This window comes from Marmota marmota, unplaced genomic scaffold (genome assembly GCF_001458135.2).
Source record: "Marmota marmota marmota unplaced genomic scaffold, marMar, whole genome shotgun sequence".
In the NCBI taxonomy this organism is placed as follows: domain Eukaryota; kingdom Metazoa; phylum Chordata; class Mammalia; order Rodentia; family Sciuridae; genus Marmota; species Marmota marmota.
The window spans coordinates 7,383,110-7,404,737 of record NW_026000093.1 but is presented as its reverse complement, the minus strand read 5'-3'; the positions used below and the strand labels follow the sequence as shown (position 1 = coordinate 7,404,737).

At 34.5% G+C, this 21,628-nt stretch overlaps 1 protein-coding gene across 4 annotated transcripts in view; it reads right to left on the bottom strand.

Moving 5' to 3' along the window:
- The window catches only part of Rp1 (RP1 axonemal microtubule associated), a 315,568-nt gene that overhangs the window by 127,184 nt on the left and 166,756 nt on the right, over positions 1–21,628 (bottom strand). For all 4 annotated transcript variants that reach the window (XM_048782900.1, XM_048782902.1, XM_048782903.1 and 1 more), the window contains 2 exons: positions 13,339–13,516; positions 7,046–7,177 (listed from right to left, as the gene is read on the bottom strand). In XM_048782900.1, coding sequence (XP_048638857.1) covers positions 7,046–7,177; positions 13,339–13,516 — 310 coding nt within the window. The remainder of the gene's footprint in view (positions 1–7,045; positions 7,178–13,338; positions 13,517–21,628) is intronic.

The following is a 21,628-nucleotide window of genomic DNA, read 5'->3' as shown; positions in this document are numbered from 1 at the left end:
GTGAGTCAAATTATGAGGTCTATTTTAAGATGAAGAGACAGAGTTTAAATAATAAAATCAAATCCCATTATAAGTAAACCGTGGAATGTTTAACTCCAAAGCCCTGTACTGAAACAAGATTGAAGGTGCTCTATAATCTAAACACAATTCACCAGGACACAGCAGCAGTGCTTGATATTATCATGACAGACTTTCTGAATCCTCACCCTAGTCCTCTAAGGTACTGCCCACGGTTAAGCAGGTGGACAAACCTCAGATTAAATGACTTGCCCAGAGTTTCACAGGCAAAAGCCTCCAAGCCAGGCAAAGAAAGTATGAGGGTGGGAGGTGGGGAGGGAGAGGAAGTGCTGGGGAGGGATATTGGTCAAATTATACTGTTATAATGTGTGCATTTCCAGGCCATTTTGGATATAATACCAAGGCTAACTGACTTGGAAAAGACCTCAAAAATTGGTTCAATAAAATTTTATAAGAAAACCTCATATTCGAGATTCAAAGATTACATGTGACTATCTAACTGTTTTACATGCCACTTCTAATCAAACACATTTGTAATTTCTTCAGGTGCTAGACAACAGCATAACCAGATACCTACCAACAAGTCTGCGACACACCCAGGAGTCAAGAGAATAATTAATGATCTCAGGTCAGCAGGTTGCTCTTACAGATGCTAATCATTTATTCGCTATCTTATGAGTATGTTAAATCATGTAAAAAAAGACCACTTTTATTCAATTAAGAAAACATTATTTAATTCCTATTATTTACTGGGTACTGTGTTAGGTTTATTACTCTTATAATGGCACTGATTTAAGTTGGACAGATTTTTACCCTGAAGATACATGCCATCTAGTGGAGAAAGACATAAATATTTGTATTCGGAACCTGCAAATACATTCATAGAAAACAAAAGAAGTACTGCAGAGTTCAAATGCCAGAGAGAGCCAGGAGTGGTAACTGTGGAGGAGTAGGCAGAATAGGCTTCATAAGGGAACCTCGGTGCTGAAAATAGAAAGATGTATCAAAATGGGGGCGGGGAGTCGGGAAGGGACTTCTAGACAGAAGGAATAGCATTCCCAGCACTGTGGGGCTTGCAGTAGCAGTGCCAATATACAGTTGAACATAACAGGAGATATGATGTGAGATCATGAAAGGTTTGGCAGGTGGCAAGGGAGCTGACATATCTTTGTGCAGGCAAAGAGAGCAATATGCATGAAGTATTAGAATTGCCAGTCTAATACAGGGTGAGCTGGAGCCTGAGACAAGAATACCAGTGAAAAATGAATCCTGAACAGGAGACAAACACACAGAAAAGTCCTGGAATGAGGTCAAGAGGCCTTGGCTATTGTAGTTTTCTGGATGTCCACATGTGTGTATATACTTATTTATTTGATATCATCTGCAAAAGAGTTGATGGTCTCCTGGGCTCCTTCTTCCTGTGCTAACATTTTCTTACATCATTTGCACAAATATAACACATAGTGAAGGTGTACTCGTATTACAGAACTGATAACTTCATATGGCATAATCTATAATATATAATGATGTATTAAAGTTTGGGCTGTTATCAATTAAATATGAATACCATCTAATGCCATGAGCTTTTGGAAATGAACCAAGGTCCATTAGTCTCGGACTATAAATTTCTCCATCTGCGAACCATAAAAGCAGTTGCTTTTGTTGACTAGAAGTTTAAAAAATACTCTAAGCTGGGGAGTATTTGATTATGGTCATGTTGGATTAGGAAACAGACTCCTTCAGGGTCTCCCTGAATAAAATCTATGGTACCTAAAAGGTATTTGGATGACTCAAAAATACCCTCTGTGTGGGTGACAGAACATTTTAATTAGGCTGCCATCAGGTTGACTCAGAACAAAACGAAAGCACTAAGCTAACTTTGTGGTGCTGGTCTCTTGCAGGACTGGAGGAAGAAAAATAATTCAGAAATAAATTAATTAACCGATTTTAATAGTTCCCAGGTAGATCAAAGTTGAAGTCAGCTTAAGGCATGAATCACATCAGAACGTGGCCATAAAAAGACAAGCTCATTAACAATAAAATATACAGCAACAATTGAAAACAAGTGTCCTTAATCATTTGATAGCACAGTATCAGAAAAAATGGTCATGGATTAACCCTCATTTCAAAAAAAGTAAAGCCATCCAGAAAATAAAAGTAGTTAAAGCATTCTCCCTAGAGGTACCTTTCAAAGGAAAAATACCTATTTCTATAAAATGAACAGTCCTGATAATCCGTTTCTTGATTTGAGGTATAGCAAGCATTTATACAGAGCACAGAATGAACAAAGCCAGTAGGAACAGTTAACAAAGAGAAATCAAGATCAAATAATCAAAGGTATCCCAAAATGCTGGAATGCTGGATTGATACTAGGAAGATTAAAAACTTATCAGTATCAAGGGAATAGTCTGCCTCTTGATTGAAAGCATCAGTTATATATTTTACACATAAAATATCTTAATGATGATAATATATACAGGAATGCAATAAAGATGACCAAAAAATGTACCACAAACCAAGACAGCCTTAACTGATGTATCCACATTAAAGGAATACCACTATTCTAACTGTTTGGATTTTATACCAATAGAGGCTGCTATTTGAAGATTCACACTTTAAGAGAAATATTCACAGAAGTCTAAAAACCATATTTTTAGAGAAAGAATTAAAACAGAAGAGACTATACTAAAAAGAAACACTAAAAATCCACTTTTTAGTTTGTGTGTATGTGTATGTATATAAAGAATATACTAAAAATAAATGAGGTTATACTAAGAAAAAAAAAACAATAAAGGTTGTTTAGTAGAGGAGAACCCTGATGTTTTGCAGGACAAAAGAAATTACCAGTAGGTTTTCTGCTCAACACTGAGAGGTACTTTCAAGTGATTAGGATAGCGTGAGATGAATCATTTATTTCTGCAATCTTGATGTGAACTTCTCCATTGTCTTTGTCATTTCAAAGGTCTCTTCACGTTCTCATTTTATCATAAATGAAAACTGACACCACCCTCACATTGTAATTTACTACAATAACAGCAGCATGAAACATAAACCTATACTTCCTCTGAATGATGAGTGGGGTTTGTGTAATATTAAAAAGGAGCTAAGACCATAACAGGAAGAGCAATCAATATCATCCATTACCTAGTAATTTCCTTTCTAGAAATTATTCTTAAAAACATGTAAAATATAGATGAGCACCCACTGCAAGGTCTAGCAAAGTCCTAGGTGAACATGTTATGGTATATCTATACAATGGGCCATCTATAGCTGTTATAAAAAAAAATACTAAATATTATTTAAAATACTTATAATGTTAACTACCTTCTATTAACTGAAAAGCAGATTACAAAATTGAATACTGAACATAACCTATATGTGTATATCTAAACACACACAAATAGAAATAAATTTTAAAAGTGCTGTTTGGAAGGAGTAAGGTGGCATAATTTTAATACTTTTCTTTATGCTTTAGGAGTTCCACAGTTTTCTGAATATATTTAATTTAGTGACAACTGCTTTTAAGGAATTTTTCAACTGGATAATACATTTCATAATTTTTTGCCCATGCTTCTCTGTGTTTTAAAGTGTTGATGCCTGAAGAGGTTTAAAGAAAGAATGTGTCATAGCTGAGACGGGGCCATAGACTAGGCCTTGTCCTGCACCATGGCTGAGCATCCACCGCAGACACAGTAAGGACCGGCATGCTGGCCACTCTGCTCACTCAAGTGCCCATATGCAGACACAGGGCTGGAGGTAAGACCCCTGTCACCTTCCTGGGGCTCAATTTTGTCATTTGCAGAAATAAGAGTTAGTAGTAAAATGTATAGGATGGTTTTAGTTCAAAACATTCAATCATGAGTCTTTTCTTTCTATATTTGGCTCAAATGTGTTTAGATACAAAGTTTCTAAACTTGAAATTATTCAGAAGTAATGTCTATTCTCCCCTAAATAATTTTTAAAACATGCATTTCCTAAGTGTTTGTAAATAAAGTGGTATGATGCCTGGGATTTGCTTTTATAATAACCCAGTGGGAGTGGTGTGGGATATCGTAAAAGGTCATAATTAAAACAAGATTAGTTAAATGCTGATAATTGTTGAAGCTGGGTAGAGGGTACATGGGGATGCATTACTGCATTCTCTCTACTTTTATATATCAGAAGTTTGGCACAAATGAAAAAAAAATTCTCTAAAATCCTAATATTCATTTCTTATATTCCCCCTATCCTAACAAAGCTAACATGATTTAATTTGGACCTAAAGAAAAACCCTGCAAATTCAATGTAATACATCTGTATGGACTACTACAAAAGCAATATTTGGTGTATATATGATGTTTGAAGTTCTAAATCCTCATGCCTCTTTGATGTACATGAAAAAAGTTCCAGCTTTTTTTTAATAAATAAGCATTTGAACAACAGAGTACAAATTCATTTTGTCTATTATCCCTAAACCCCAAAACCATACATCTTGCCCTATCCCAGAAGTGGACTAGTAAACATACTATTCAGAAACTGATAGTTGATCTTAGATGTCTTTAAGAGTAAGAAAGAAATTTTGCAAAATACTTTAATTCTTACATATTTTTATTTGAATGGATAATACAACCCAAACTATCTAGTACGACAGCTAAATAGCAAAACCAAGAGGAAGATATATTTCTTGCAAGAAACAATTTTAACTACTCCAACTCTTAATAGAGAAAAGACTACTAAAGGAAGCCATGATCTAATTACTCACTAATGAATGAGAGCCTTCTAGGTAATATTCATATACAAAGACATTTTTTTCTCCACCTGAAGTCATGGATGTTTATAAAAGTGATTCTTATTGGAATCAAAGATGGCAAACTTTAAGCAAATCATGAACATTCATTTTATGATGGTGTTTGTATGAGAGGAACTTTATCATCTAGATTTCCAAGATTTCATGTTCTAATCTAAAGACTGTGGTATGCCAATGATTTAAGTAGCTCATAAATAATTTAAGTTCAGACTCTCTTTTCTCAGTCTCCAACTCTGCTATATTGTCATTAACTACAATGAAGGACTTATAGTCTTTTACACTGTATTATGAGTCAAATTTTATTTTGTGACTAGCATGCCCTGGAAACGTCCTTCATCTCAACTGTTAGTTTTTAGCCTTATGTATCTGGTTTAATGTTTATCTGACCCACTCAGCTGTAAACTTCAAGATGGCTAAGACCAAATCTGTTTTGCCTGCCACTGTATTTTCTTACATCTGACTTTTAGTTAAATGCACAATGCATATTTGAAGATTAAGTGAAAGAATTATTTGAAAATGTATATGTGTATACATACATACATACATATACATATATATGTATATATATCATGAAGACTAATTTTGTCACTTTTGCAAATTATTTGATGCTGTGGTTTGAATGAGAGTAATAATGTCTGCCAAAGGTCCTTATATTAGTTAAGGGCTTCATTCTTAGGTGGCTCTATTGGTAGGTATGATGATATCTCCTTAGGTCATTGGGAGTGGATCCTTGAAGGGGACTGTAGGACTCCAGACTCTCTGTCCTCCAGTTTGAGATGTGATCACTTGCTTATCCCCAACATGTACTTCCACCTTGTCTTCTGCACCATGAGGAACAGATGCAGTCAAGGGGCAATCCTTACCAAACCTATCCCATGTCACTCTTTGGGCTCTGAATCTATAAAATTGTGATCTAAATAAGCCTTTTTCTTTCTCATTAGTTGCCTCAAGTATTCTGTTGTAGTAGTAGTAGTACAAAGGTAACATATTCGATCTCCTTCAATCAAAAATTTATGACTTTCATTTCTTAACATTTTAACAATAACATTTTTTAAAATGTTTTTGCGAGAACAGACAAATTTTATAAGACATGTAGAAGGTTCTCTCTTAAGCATTTGGCAACCCATAAAAAAAGTGTCTATTCCTAGAAATTTCAACTATTTTTAACCACATCTAATTTCACTTGAGGTAGCCATCTCTAATTTAGGTACCACTGCTTCCTGACACAATATTTAATTCTTCTGTGAGAAATTTTAACTAAGCACATGTTTCTCATGCAGTGTAATTTCTCACCCTGCTACATGGATTCATGATGTAACACAGGGAAATATGGAACGAGAACTAGTCCAACACAGCAAAAATCAAACTGGCAATTTCCCTGTGACTGATGTGATAAATACAATAGGCTGTCAATGAGACATGTATTACCTGCTCACTATCTGAAAGAAAAGAAAGCACACCCAATAACTAATTGTCAAAAAATCACTTTTTTAAAGGTAACATTCTAGTTTTCTCCCAAGATAGGTTTAAAAAAAGTGGTTCGAAGACAGCAGTCCACTATCTTATTTTACCCAAGGATGACTAGATTCTAAAACATAGAATCTGCCAGAGAGCATACATTATAATTCCCAGTCAGAGGAATGTAACACATGTAAGAGCAAGAAAAATGATCAAACAGGCAAAGATAGAAATTAGAAAATTCAAACCTCTACGGTACTTTATTCATATCTCAGTTTCTATGTCAGAAAAATGGAGATTACTTTCTATTATTGCTTATAAGACATGTATTATCTGCTTATATTTTGTTGTGAATTTGTATTTTGTTTATAAAAATATTCATGAACTATTTATTGCTAGTAGTCCATTGATGTCATAATTTAAAACCATCTTCTTTTGAAATCATTGTTCTAAACTCAAAATTAAATTTAAGACAAATAAATAAGCACATTTTAAAATATATACATTTTTGCAATATAAAACTAAGCATAAAAAAGCTTAAGAGCAGTTCATATGGTATGCATATATTATATATATATATTATGTATACATATCATATATGTAATATGAATACATATCATATATGATATGTATATATAATAGTATATAACATTATAATTATATATATCATATTATGTATATATACATATATATATGTGTGTATATATAATTTATACTGTATGAACTAGGAAGTAGTAATGTCATTAAACAAACCAAAAGAGGAAGAAAATATTTGGTGCTTACTTGCAGCTGAAGAAGGTAAGAGATGTCCGGCCTCAGATCCTGATGGTATTACACTGTGGTTTTGTGACTCATGGATCTTTTCTTCCCCTTGGCTGGGTGTTGCAGACATCCCCATTGGGTTTTCTCTGCCAACTGAAATTAAAATTCTAAAAGATGCCATCCTTTCAAAATCACTTGTTTCTTCACAGAATGCTCACCATATGCTCAGCTAGGCAAGTTGAAGCTTTCTCATTGTTTCTATTTCAATGCCTAGTCAAATCTTCCCTCTGCATTACATAGTTACTAGAAAATGACTTGTTATTCTTACCAGCAGGCTATGCATGGATGGTATTCCTATAAAACCTATTCACTGCTTTGTAAATCCAAGCAACAGTTTAACATCACAATATGAATCAAATGACTTATTCAAGATGCTTTTTCTTAGATTCTAAGTGAGAACTCCTTTGGTAATCTGGTAGTTTGCCTTCCTCAAAAGAGGAAACTGACTAAAGTGTCCTCTAAACATAATTTTATATGATCTTACTGGAATATAAAAATCAAAGAAATATACACACACCTTCAAGTGAAAAAAAATATTAGCTACTTTTCTATCCTTTATAGAGAAGCAAGTTGTTTTGGAGCCTTGCTCAAAAGTAGATCTCCAATTTAATTGAATAATGATTCAATTTTATAGTGTACACTCGAGAGTGCTATTTATGTTAGGTTTTCAATGTTGAAATTGTTTGTGTTCCTTCTTTAGAATCAGGCATAGGATGGGCACTTACTTTTTAAGTGACAGCAATTCACACTATTAATGTCAAATTTAAGAGACCACATGAGCAAGAAAAAATTACACAGATGTCTGATTCTATACAAGTTAAACAGCAGCTACTTCTTCTACCACAACTGCAGTCAACAAATTAGATGACTCATAAGTAAGGCGTGACAACCTCATAGGTATGGAATTAATGACAATCATAGGGAGTGATGTACAGACAACTCAACACTGATGTCTGAAAAACTGCCCATGAACACATTGTTATATACATCCTTTAAGTATTATAAGATAAATTTCATATAATAATAATCTTTTAAACATAAAACCCTACAAAATATTGATTTTTTCCCATATCATTTCTTTACAATACAATGCATGGATACTGGAGATTGATGATAGTGAAGGAAAGTTCAAATAGTAAAATGTAGATCAGAAATTAGTAGAAATATATTCACGGAGAGTAAATGAACAATTGTAGAGAGAGAAAAAGATTCCTAAATATAACTAAGGTTCCATTTGCCTATATACTAATAATGTCAAACTCAGAACTGATAAGGGAATATAAACTAATCTTTCAGTCGCTTCCATAGACTTAGAAATAATTCAGTGCATAACACATGGCTTTTTGACATTGATGGGGTCACATCCCAGAGGGGAGACACATAAGCGATGACCTCTGATGAATGTTAGAACAGACCCATGCACAGGATGCATGGAGAATATAAAAGAGATGACTATGTGCCAGTGCAGAGATTAGAAACAACACAGAAAGCTTGCACAACAGGGTCCGCCTAGGGGGAGCTGAAATGAGGATAAGCATCTCCCACTCCCTCCCCTCCCCACCCAACATTCCACCTCAGCCTTTCAAAAAGGATGGTGATATCTCTTTATAGAACACAGTGGCAGGAAATTCAAAACATGGAAGATGTTTCTGGAAGTGTCACCTATCCCTCTGTGCAGAGGGCTGCCCACTCTGCCTTTAGGCCAGGTGGGTCAGAAGGAGGTACAAAATTCAACTACTGAGGGGACCTCCAATAAGACTCTGAATTGAAGCGATATGCTTTGTTTGCCTAAATGCTTTCTTTGCCTAACTTTCATGATTTAAAAGGAATATGAAAATTTATAAACAGCAATGTAAAATAACACTTGTGATGAATGTAAAAGAACTTGAATTGTCTAACCTAGAATATTATCAGAAAAAAAATGTGTGTGTGTGTGTGTGTGTGTGTACCACATAAACCTGGATTTGGGTGATTATTCACTTCAGATAGTGTCTCATTATATCCAATATGTGAGTTGTATCAAAATCCACCAACTAGACAGCAGAGTGTCTCTGTTTGTTATCTAGATATGTGGATCATTTAGAAATGTCATTCATATCCATTATTCTAGATAATGAACCAACATTTATAAGGTCATATAAGACCTCAGTGCTGGATATTGTTGAAAGAACTTTGGATCAATATAACTTATAAATTTTTATATTTGAACCATCTTATATTTTGCTAGAATGAAACAAAAATCAATTTTCCAAACATATTTAATATGAACACTTGAATATAGCACTTGAATCTTAAAGAAATTCTTATTTTAGTAAAAATGCAACATCTAAACCATGTCTTCCATCCCATGTCTTTAGAAACCTGAAATTAATTACCGATAACATGATTTATAGACAGGTTTCTGTTGATATGAAATATAAATTTCATGCCATAAAACTGGGCTGGAATTAGAATAAGAGAAGGCAAATTTTGTACATAAGTTTATGTCATAATACTTGTAAAAACTAGAATATGTTCACACTTACCTCAGTGTTCTATAAAAGTAACAGTATATTGAAGTTAATGAAAATTTACAAGTTATATTGATCCAAAGTTCTTTCAACAATATCCAGCATTGAGGTCTTATTATATAAAATTATAAGTGTTGGCTCATTATCTGGAGCAATGGATATGATTAAAATTTCTAAATGATCCACATATCCAGATAACAAATGGAGAATCTCTTCATTGGCTTAGCATAATAACTGGTCATGTAGACTCAAGAGGTCAGATCTTTTTATACTTTTTTCTGTATATAAGTTTCATAATACTGTGATTATAAATTCATGAAAGGGAATGAAGAGGTTTTGCTGCATAAGCTAGTTAGCATAGCTAAATGGTAGTGGGATAAATTACTTTTATTATAAATTCTTAATACACAATAATTAAACCAAATCCTAACTAAAATATACATGAAGAAATCAAGTCACATCGAAGTTAAGTGATTTATCCAAAGTGATTAATAGAGGTGATGAGATGGCACTTCCTGCCTTTCAGAAATCTGTCAATTCTATTTAAGATACATGAGATGCTCTTCTTTGTCTGATAATCATAATAGCAAATACTTGTATAGCATTTGCTGAGTACCAGGATTTTACTAAGCATCTTGCATGTGTTAGTTCATGTGATTCTCATAACAGCACTAATTTAAGGCACTCTTTGTCCTCATTTTACAGAAGAGAGGTTCAGGACCTATGAGAACACAAGTTGGAAATAGCCAAAACTAGGGCTTGGACATTGACCAGGGCTAGAGCCCTCAGAACCTGTGTGCTGAAACTCCACCCTGCCCCCTTCCCAGCTATGATTCCAAGGCTCTCACTGTTTGCTGGGTAGACCCAGTCTATTAGGCTACACTTATCCTAGGCAGGACAGGACAGTACAGTACCTCCATGTGATCCTAAACCAAGCCAGATTAAGCAATGTGTAAATGCATACACAAGGTGCAGGTACTTCCAAGGAGATCAAGGAGACTCATTCAGGGTGTGTGTTTGGGGACAACAAGGTACCTTCTCCATGGGAAGGTCTCTCTCTACAGGAGTCTCTTGAAAGGCAATCTTACTGTTTTCTTCCTATTACTATCTCTACCCCAGATCCCTTATTGCTCAGAGCACTTCAAAACTCCCCACTCTGTTTCCTGAGAACTATGAGAAAAAAAAATATATCCTGTAAAAACAAGCTACAGAGTTAGTCTGCTCTCTCTCTTTGTGTTGAAATACAATTAAAAACTCGCAAAAATGTCAAGGGTATTCTTTTCAATATAGAGAAATTTCAATCTATCCTGTGTAGATAGTCTAGCTAGAAAAGATTCCAAAATTAGAAAATGAGTTAGGGAATCACCCTAAAGTTTGAATAAACATTCTATCACCCATGACAAAACCCTGTAAGAGAGTTTAACACTGAGTCATCGATCTTTTTGAAAAATCTAAAGGTTATGTGCTTCTTCCCACCTCCAATGTACACTCATGCAAATTTGCATATTATTTATTTACTCAAAATATGTTTACTCATAAGTTCAAGGCAGAAAGTTCTTACTGTAAGGCAACGTTATATTTACAGATGACAAAATAGAAGTTGAGGTGGTAAATTAGGAGCATGATGTTAGCAGATAAAAATAACACCCAGGCATGAAATCTCACTCTGTGTATGTTATACATTGCATTTGTTCAACAAGGACACCACATACACTGGCAGAGCCAGGGAGTGTGCTAAGCCCTAGAGATAACACAAGGTGAGGTGCCATTCAGTACTCAATGTACTAAGTACCACATTGGAAGATGAAGGAGTAATAAAAAATTTAGAGAAGAACACACACTCCTTTGTTTTTCTGATCTGACAGAAAAACCAGCATTTCCTGGAGAATTCAAGGTAAAAGTGAGGATACATATCTACACAAAACAGAATTTGCAATGGTGCACCCCAATATAGCAAACATGAGCCCTGGTACAGGAACCATTCTTTGCATTTCCATTTGCTGAAGTGTTCAATGTCTAATGATTAATTAGAGTCAAAATAAATCTCTTAAAGGAGTTATGGTAGCTTATTCTGTGAGCATGCTTTTCATTATAATCCCAGACAGGAAAAATTCAAACTTGCTGTGGAAGCTGAAGGACTTGAGGTACTCACACAGATTAACACTGGGATTCTTTTCTTATGAACATGGGAATGTATTATTAAATTAATTATTTCTTGAACAAATACTATTTTTAATCCAAATCCCATTTATTTTCCATACTCTTCCTCAAAATGCTTAGAATTCTAAGTGTTCCAATAAACGATTTCTAAAGTGAGGTCTCCTGTATTATTGTTAACCTTGCTAAAATAGAAAAACAGGAAGTTCCCTCTAATAAATAGAGCAAAAAATAAAAATAAAACAAAATCACTGAGGCTTTAGCAATCAAACCAAATTAAATTATGGAGCTTGTAAAGAATAGCTTTATTATTATATTACTGGTCCCATGTTAATAAATGTGGCCTCTTATTATTTCTTGATCACATCTTGCCAAAATTATTTTTCCCTTTTGTCGCCTAATTATTGCTATCTCTTCTTTCTCAGGTTATCTTCTCTGACCTCTTCCTCATTATTTCTACTTTTTCCTTTGTGTTTTTCCAGCTTGCTTGATGTCCCTTGCTAAGTATCTCTCACTACTCTTCTCCTGCTCCACCCTGTACCCTTCTGCATGCATTCAAGTCACCTGCTTTTCTCTTCTGAGCTCCAGAGGCAGATGGCAGACCCGTTTTGTTGAGTGGGAGTACCAGTGTGCCAGCCCGTGGAGCACCAGAGGGCGGGAAAACTGGTGATATAGATGGCAGCAAACTAAGGTCTACTCGCCCAAGAATTTGCAAGATTTTAAATACAGTAACTAAAAGCTAAAAATGAACTGATGGAGGTAAGGGGGAAAAAATAGGGCCAGATAGACTGTCTTGTTAAATCAAGCTTTATGCTTTTGTTTTAAACCACCTTATCTAGGATATCTCTCTCTCTCTCTCTCTCTCTCTCTCTCTCTCTCACACACACACACACACACACACACACACACACACACAGGTATAGATGGACTCTGATAAGAAAAAGAAGCTGAATTAGAGTCAGACTAACTAAGAAAATCTAGGTTTTGATTAAACCAAAGCTCATGGAACAACATCAGGCAAAAATCAGCAAACTAAACTTTGAAATAATTTAAAAACACAATAACATTACCTTTGTGTTCAAGAAAATATATTTTAATCTTCAAATGTTTAAAAAGTTCTAAGATCTTCAACTTTCTAAAGAACCTGAGCTTAGATATGAGAGAGACCAGTTTCAAAATATTCACATTTCTGTCCTATCCTTGGATTTTTCCCCCAATTTCTATTTTTAATCCAAATTCCATTTATTTTTATATTTATGCCAACTCTTTTTTTATAACCGCGCATTAAAAATTAATAGCAATGAAGCTGAGAATTTCTAACAGCCTCAGCTTCTCTCAATGTATGTGGAAATATCCTTAAATAACAAGAGTCAAATATGCACACACAATTTAAAAAGTTATAAAGGAGCTCAACAGCAAAATACTCACATTAACTACCCCCAAAATTTGAGGCAAATGGTCTTCATTATGTTTTTCTTACACTACTTCTAGGATTATTAAACAATAAATATGTGATGAAATTATCTACCACTGTGCACAAACCATCATCAAGCAAACCAAAGTTGAAGTACTTCAGAATAAACGTACATTGGATGACTTGTGGATAGAAACAAACATTCTCATCCTTGGTATAAATCACAGGTTTTGCCAGACCATCTGGTTGAAGTCCAACAAACAACCCTGGGCTCCTCGTAGATTCTAGGCTTATGGATGCATTTTCCAAGTTCTTCTTAATTTTAAAATGACAATCAATATCTCCAGTGCCCTACAATGAAGGCAAAGTGATTTGATAAGTGTGAGAAAACATTAATGACAGAATTTAAAGCCACTTACTCCACAAGAATGTAATTTTGCTGTATTTTCAAATTGTCTTGATAAATCTAGAAACTTTTTGCACAAATTGCATCCTGTTCCATAAGATTCAGAATCACAGATCGTGTAACAGCCTGACTCAAGAGCATATCAAACAAAGGACTCCAAATCAAAGAGGTGCTTCAATTAAAGAATATGCTGTGTGCCGTATTTCATTTCAGAGTTGCTCACCTCTATAGGTGAGTACAGAACTAAAATGTTAAATGACTTAATGATGGGTAAGCTTTCTGAGAAAGGCATCATTAGGACATTTTGTCATTGTGCAAACATCACAGAATGCACTTATACAAACGTACACTGAATACTTAAGCTATATAGTAGACACACACACACATTTATAGGTATACACATACACATACATATTAGTGTTATATAAGTATGCATGCATACATGTGTGTGTGCGCACATACATTTATGTAACATTATCTACTGCTCCTAGAGCCATGAGAAACCAAAACAAAATGAGATTAAAAGATTAAATCAAGCACAATAAAAATGATGTTTTCAGGAGATGCACTAAATTTGAGATGGTGTAGCAGCATACTGTTTTATAGTAAGCTGTTTTTATATGAGTATAAAAATACTTTAAAAGAAAGATAAAAATGTAGTAAGTCAATACATAAACCAGTTACGTGGTCACTCGTTATTATCAAGTATTATATACTGTACATAATTGTATTGTACTATACTTTTACAACTGGCAGCACAGTTTGTTTACACCAGCATTTCCACATACATTGTCCTGCAAAATTATGACATCAGTGATATCACTAGGCAAGAGGAATTTTTCAGCTCCATTATAATTTTATAGTATGACCATCATACATGCAGTGCATTATTGACTGAGACAAAATTATGTAGCCTATGCTTATACTCTGAAATTACAGAAAAAAGTGCAGTTTATCCCAAGTTCATTTGCATTTAAATATAAAACAATTTTCGGTGTTATTCTGCATTTTCCAGACTAAATTTTTATAGAGTGTAAACAAACTTCTTAAAGACTGTATACCAAAACATTCAGGAATGAAGAGCCCAAAAGTAATCTACGTAACCTCCAGAATAATGAAAGCTCCCTTTTTTCAGGCATTTATAATCTAATATTAGAAAATATTTAACCATTCATTTGTTGAAAGTTTTCTCATATGATTTCAGATTTCTAGAAAATGAATTTTGTGAGAATGATTCAAAATTTCTAATAGAAACTATTATTTTACTTATAATAGAAAATTATATTTGTTTTTCAAGATGGTGGAATAGAGGAAGTCACTTTCCTAGCTGCTCTGGGGCATGAAACCAAGAAAGCAGACAGACAGTGTTCATACACTCAGAAAAGTGTATGAACAAAAAAAGTTGGGGGGGGGGAACACTACTAGAAATTAAAACTGGAGATTTGAATCAGACTGGGGACTCAGGAGATTGGATATAATAAAATGAAGAAGAAGAAATCCCCAGTGGCACATTTCATTTATTATGAAACTGACTAACATACAGAATAAAGATAAAATTTTAAAGGCTGTGAGAGGAAAATATCAGATTACATATGGGGGAAACTAATTCAGATATCAGCTGATTTCTCAGTCCCCCTCAAAGCTAGTAGGTCCTAGAATAACATATGCCAAACTCTGAAAGAAAGTGGATGCCAACCAAGAATCCTATATCCAGCAAAATTAAGCTTTAGATTGGAAGATGAAATAAAAACCTTCCCTGACAAACAAAAGTTGAAAGAATTCACAACTAGAAAGCCTGCACTATATAGAACATTTCTCAACAAATATTTTATGAAGATGAAATGAAAAAGAAATAAGTGAAACCAGCAAAGGGAGGAACTACACTAAAGGTATAGTCAATCAAAGGAGAAACCAATTCAAATTAAAAACTAGAAATAAATTCAATGACTGGGAATGCAAATCATATCTAAATAATAAATTGTACATTAAGGGCCTAAACTCATCAATCAAAATGCGTATAATGGTGGATTTGAATAAGAAAACAAGACCCAATAATATGCTTCTCCAAGAGGCTCACCTCATAAGCAAAGACATCCACAGACTAAAGGTAAAAGTATGAGAAAAAAAACACATCCTTCATATAGGTCGCATAAACAAGCAGGGGTTTCCATCCTCGTATCAGATAAAGTGGACTTTAAGCCAGAGTTAATCAGAAGGGACAAAGAAGGACATTTCATACTGCTTAGGGAATTATACCTCAACAAGACATAATAATCTTAAATAGTTTATGCCCCAAACGATGGAGCATCTATGTACATCAAACAAGCCCTTCTCAATTTAAAGAAGCAAATAGACCACAACACAATAATACTGGGTGACTTTAACACACCTCCTTACTACTGGATAGATCCTCCAAACAAAAACTAAATAAAAAAAAGCTATAGAACAAAAAATACAATTAATAATTTAGACTTAACAGACATATATAAAATATTTCATCTATCAATGACTGAATACACTTTCTTCTCAGCAGCACATGGATCCTTCTCAAAAACAGACCATATCTTAGGCCATAAAGTAACTCTTAGCAAATACAAAAAAGATTAGATTAAAATAAAATACAATCCTATCAGATCATAATGGAATTAAATTAGAAATCAATGATAAAATAAAAATAGAAGTTACTCTAATGCCTGGGGACTAAACAATATGCTATTGAATGATGAATGGGTAGCAGAAGAAATCAGGGATAAAATTTAAAAAAAAATACCTAGAGGTAAATAACAATAGCAATACAACATATCAAAATCTCTGGAACACTATGAAGGCAGTGCTAAAAGGATAGCTCACTGCATTGAGCTCATTCATTGAAAAAATAGAAAGTCAACAAATAAATAATTTAACATTATATCTCAAATCCCTAGAAAAAGAAGAACAAATCAACACCAAAAGCAGAAGACAGAAAATAATTAAAATCAGAGCTGAAATCCATGAAATTGAAACAAAAGAAACAATACAAAAAAATTGACAAAGCAAACAGTTCTTTGAAAAAAAAAAATCAATAAAATTGATAAACTATTAGTCAAGGTAACAAAGAGAAAGAGAGAGAAAACTCAAATTGCTAAAATTTGGGATGAAAAAGGAAATATCACAACAGACACCACTGAAATACAAAAAATAATCAGAATGTATTTTGAAAATTTATACTCTAATAAAATAGAAAATCTTAAAGACATTGACAAATTTCTGGAGATATATGACGTACCCAAATTGAATCAGGAGAACATAGAAAATTGAAGACACCATCAAAAGCCTACCCACAAAGAAAAGCAAGGATTCTCAACTGAGTTCTACCAGACTGTCGAAGAAGAACTAACACCAATCCTCCTCAAATAATTCTATGAAATAGAAAAGGATGGAATCCTTCCAAACTCATTTTATGAAGCTAGTATCACACTGATACCAAAACCAAACAAAGACACATCAAGGAAAGAAAACTTCAGATCAATATCCCTGGTGAACATAGGTGCAAAAAATTCTCAATAAAATACTAGCAAATCACATACAAAAACGTATTTAAAAGGTAGAGCACCATGATCAAGTGGGGTTAATCCCAGAGATGCACAGTGGTTCAACATATGGAAATCAATAAGTGTAATTCATCACATAAATAGACTTAAAGACAAGAATCACATGATTATCTCAATAAAAGCAAAAAAGGCATTTGAGAAAATTCAGCAAACATTGATGTTCAAAACACTAGAAAAACTAGGGACATACATCAACAAAAAGCTATATATACTAAACCCAAGGACAACATCATTCTAAATGGAGAAAAACTGAAGGCATTCCCTCTAATAACTGGAACAAGACAGGGATGCCCTCTTTCACCACTTCTATTCAACATAGTTCTGGAAACTCTAATCAGAGCAACCAGATGAAAAAAACTTAAAGGTATATAAATAGGAAGGAAGAACTCAAACTATCCCTATTTGCTGATGACATGATCCTATTTTTAGAAGACCCCAAAAAATCTACCAGAAAACTTCAAGAACTTATAAATGAATTCAGAAAAGTAGCAGGATATAAAATTAGCACCCATAAATCAATTTCATTCCTATACATCAGTGATAAATCAACTGAAAGAGAAATTAGGAAAACCATCCCATTCACAATAGCCTCAAAAAAATAAAATATTTGGGAATCAATCTAACAAAAGAGGTAAAAGATCTCTATAATAAAAACTACAGAACACTAATAAAAGGTATTGAAGAGGACCTTAGAAGATGGAAAGATCTCCCATGTACTTGGATAGGCAGTATTAATATTTTCAAAATGGCCATAAAACCAAAAGTGCTATACAGATTTAATGTGATCCCTATTAAAATCCCAATGGTGTTTTTTATTGAAATAGAAAAAAGCAGTCATGAAATTCATTTGGAAAAATAAGAGATCCAGAATAGCCAAAGCAATCCTTAGCAAGAAAAGTGAAGTAGGAGGCATCATAATACCAGACCTAAAATCATAATACAGAGCTATAGTAACAAAAAAGGCATGTTTTGGCACCAAAACAGACATGAAGACCAAAGGTACAGAATAGAAGACACAAAGACAAACCTACATAAATACAGTTATCTCATATTAGATAAAGTGCCATAATACATATATTTCTCCAATATATGTATTTCAGCCTCTTTAACAAATGGTGCTGGGAAAACTGGAAATCCTTATGTAGCAAACTGAAATTAGACCACTATCTCTCACCCTGCACAAAATTCAACTCAAAGTGTATCAAGGACGTAGGCATCAGATCAGAGACCCTGCACCTACTAGAAGAAAAGTAGACCCAAATTTCCATCATGTCCGCTTAGGAACCAATTACTCAATAAACTCCTAAAGTGCAATAAGTAAAACCAAGAATCAATAAATGGGATAGAATCAAATTAAAAAGCGTCCTCACAGCAAAGGAAACAATCAAGAATGTGAACAGAGAGCCTACAGAATGGGAGAAAATATTTACCACATGCACCTCAGATGCAACATTAATCTCCAGGATATAGAGAACACACAAAAAAAAACTTAACATTAAAAAAAAAACCAAATAACCCAATCAATAAATTGGCAAAGGAACTGAACAGACACTTTACAGGAAAAGAAATACAAATGGCCAACAAGTATATGAAAAAAAAAAATGTTCCACATCTCTAGCAATTAGAAGAATGCAAATTAAAACTACACTGAGATTCTATTTCACTCTAGTCAGAATGACAATTATCAAGAATATGGGCAGCAATAAATGTTGGTGAGGATGTGGTGAAAAAGGTACACTCCATACATTGATGACAGGCCTGCAAATTGGTTTAACCACTTAGAAAGCTGTATAGAGATTACCCAGGAGACTTGGAATGGCACCACAATTTGACCCAGTTATCCCACTCCTTGGCATATGTTACGGTTTAAATGTGGTGTCCCCTGAAAGCTCTTATGTGAGACAGTGCAAGAAGGTTTGAGGAAAATAACTGGGTTGTGAAAGTCAACCCAATCCTTGAATCAATCCCCTGATTAGGACTAATTGAATGGTAACTGAAGAGGTAGGGTGTGGCTAGAGGAGGTGGGTCTCTGGTGGCATGATTTTGGTGTATATATTTGTATCTGGTGAGTGGCGTCTCTCTCTCTGAGCCTCCTGGTCACCGTGATGTGAGCTGCTTTCCTCCACCACCCTCTCCCCACTGACGTTCAGCCTCACCTTGAGCCCCAAGGAATGGAGTCGGCCTTCTATGGACTAAGGCCTCTGAAACCGTGAGCCCACAGATAAACTTTTCCTCTTCTATAGTTGTTTGGTCAGATCCTTTAGTCACAGCGGCAAAAAAGCTGACTAAAACAGCATATACCCAAAGGACTTAAAATCAGCATAATACAGTGACTTGGCCACATCCTTTATAGCAGCTCAGGCTCCATTCACAATAGCTAAACTATGGAATCAACCTAGGGACTCTTCAACAGATAAATGGCTAAAGAAAATGTGGTACACATACCCAATAAAATATTACTCAGCCATAAAGAATAATCAAATTATGGCCTTTGCTTGCTTTTCTCATGGATGGAACTAGAGACTATCGTGCTAAGTGAAATAAGCCAATCCCCAAAAAACAAAGGCCGAATGTTCTCTCTGATATGTGGATGCTGACTCACAATGTGGGGAGGGGATTGATTGGACAGAGGGGGATGGAGGGATGGAGGGAGGAATCTCAATTCAAATGTGAGCTTGTTGTCACTCAGAATCATTTGTCTGTCTGTCTGTCTCTCTGCCCTGCTTCATTTTACAACTATGAATTGAGCAGCTTTAATCGCCTGTTCTTATTATGGATACAGTAAGACTCTGGCCTTGATTTGTTCATTGTCAAGCACAGGAGACAATGACGTATACACAAAAAAATAATAATACAGATAATAGAATAAACATGTGCAAGAGACAGGTTCCTGTAATTTCTAAAATGAACAATGTTGATACATACTATTAACTGATGCTTTATTCCTATTTCCTCAATTTTTTTTTTATCTAGTATCCCTTTTCTCCCTAGCATTTTATCCAGGGTACCATGTTACATTTAGTAGTCATGAAAACTTTTTGAGAGTCTGCAGGGCAGAGAGATGGAAAGTCATGTGATTCTTAGTGACAACAGCTCACATTTAAGTTTACAACATAATTTCCTATTATAAATAAAATAATAGTTGCTATTGGAAATTTAAATCCATTCTCACAAAATTCATTTTCTAGAACTCTGAAATCCTCGAAGAAAATTTTCAAAAAGTTTTCTTGACTACTCTTCAGACTTCTCTTGGCTGTACCATTTTCTCAGACTCTTTGTATTCCTGATGACTTTGAAAGTTTTGAGAAGTACTGGTAAAGCATTTTGTAGGCTATTCAATTATTATTACTATTATTCCAATAATCCACTGTTGGAAGCTGTTTGCTTTTCTCATAATTAAACTGGTGTTATGAGATATTGAGTGGAAGACCATGGAGGTGAAGTTCCATTTTCATCACATCAAAACAAGCATAACATATTGTAAACATGATTTGTAACTGTTGATGATGGCCAGATCATCTAAGACCGTGGTTGTCAGATTTCCCCCTGTTACTCCCTTCCCAACTTTGCATACCTTGTGCTCAAGGAGAAAGTTATCATGCTCAACCCACACTTGAGGGATGCTGATGCATAGGGAGTTATGCTCCAACCCCTTTAAGGTTGAGTATCTCACACAATTTATTTGGAATCTTCTGCACAAGAGATTTGTCTCTTCTGCCCCATTTATCTATTTATTCAATTATTTATTTATAGCAGTGAGGACTCATGAATATTTCAGACTTTGTATTATAATCCAATACTTTTTTATTTTGTTGCTACAATTGTTCCAGCCTGGGAGCTCTTGCAGATGACTTCTATATCCTTTGACACATCTCCATTAAGAATCAGTTGGAAAGAACTGATAACAACCATGAGTCTTCCATCCTATGAATGTAAAATCTGTCCATTTTATTTAGATTTTGATTTTTTTCACCAGTTTTATAGTTTACCTATATGGATCTTATACATATTTTGTGAGATTCATATTTTGTTGGACTAATATAATTGTCTTTATGTTTTTAATTTAAAATTTCAAGTTTAATTGCTAGTCTATAGGAAAGCAACTGGATTTGTACTTTAACTTGTACTTTGCAGCCTTGCTAGAATAGCTTATTAGTTCTAGGGTTTTCTATTGAATCTCTGGTATTTTCTATATGCCTAATTATTATGGTTTAGATATAAAATGTTCTCCCAAAATCTCATGTGTAAGATAGTGCAGGAAAGCTTAGATGTGAAATGATTGGGTTAAGAGAGCCTTAACCTAATCAGTACTTTAATTGATATGGATTAACTGGGCTATAACTGTAGGGTGTGGCTGGATGAGGTAGGCCACTGGGGACATGCCTTTGGGGTTTAAATTTGTCCCTGGTGGGCAGAGAGCGCTCTCTCTCTCTCTCTCTCTCTCTCTCTCTCTCTCTCTCTCTCTCT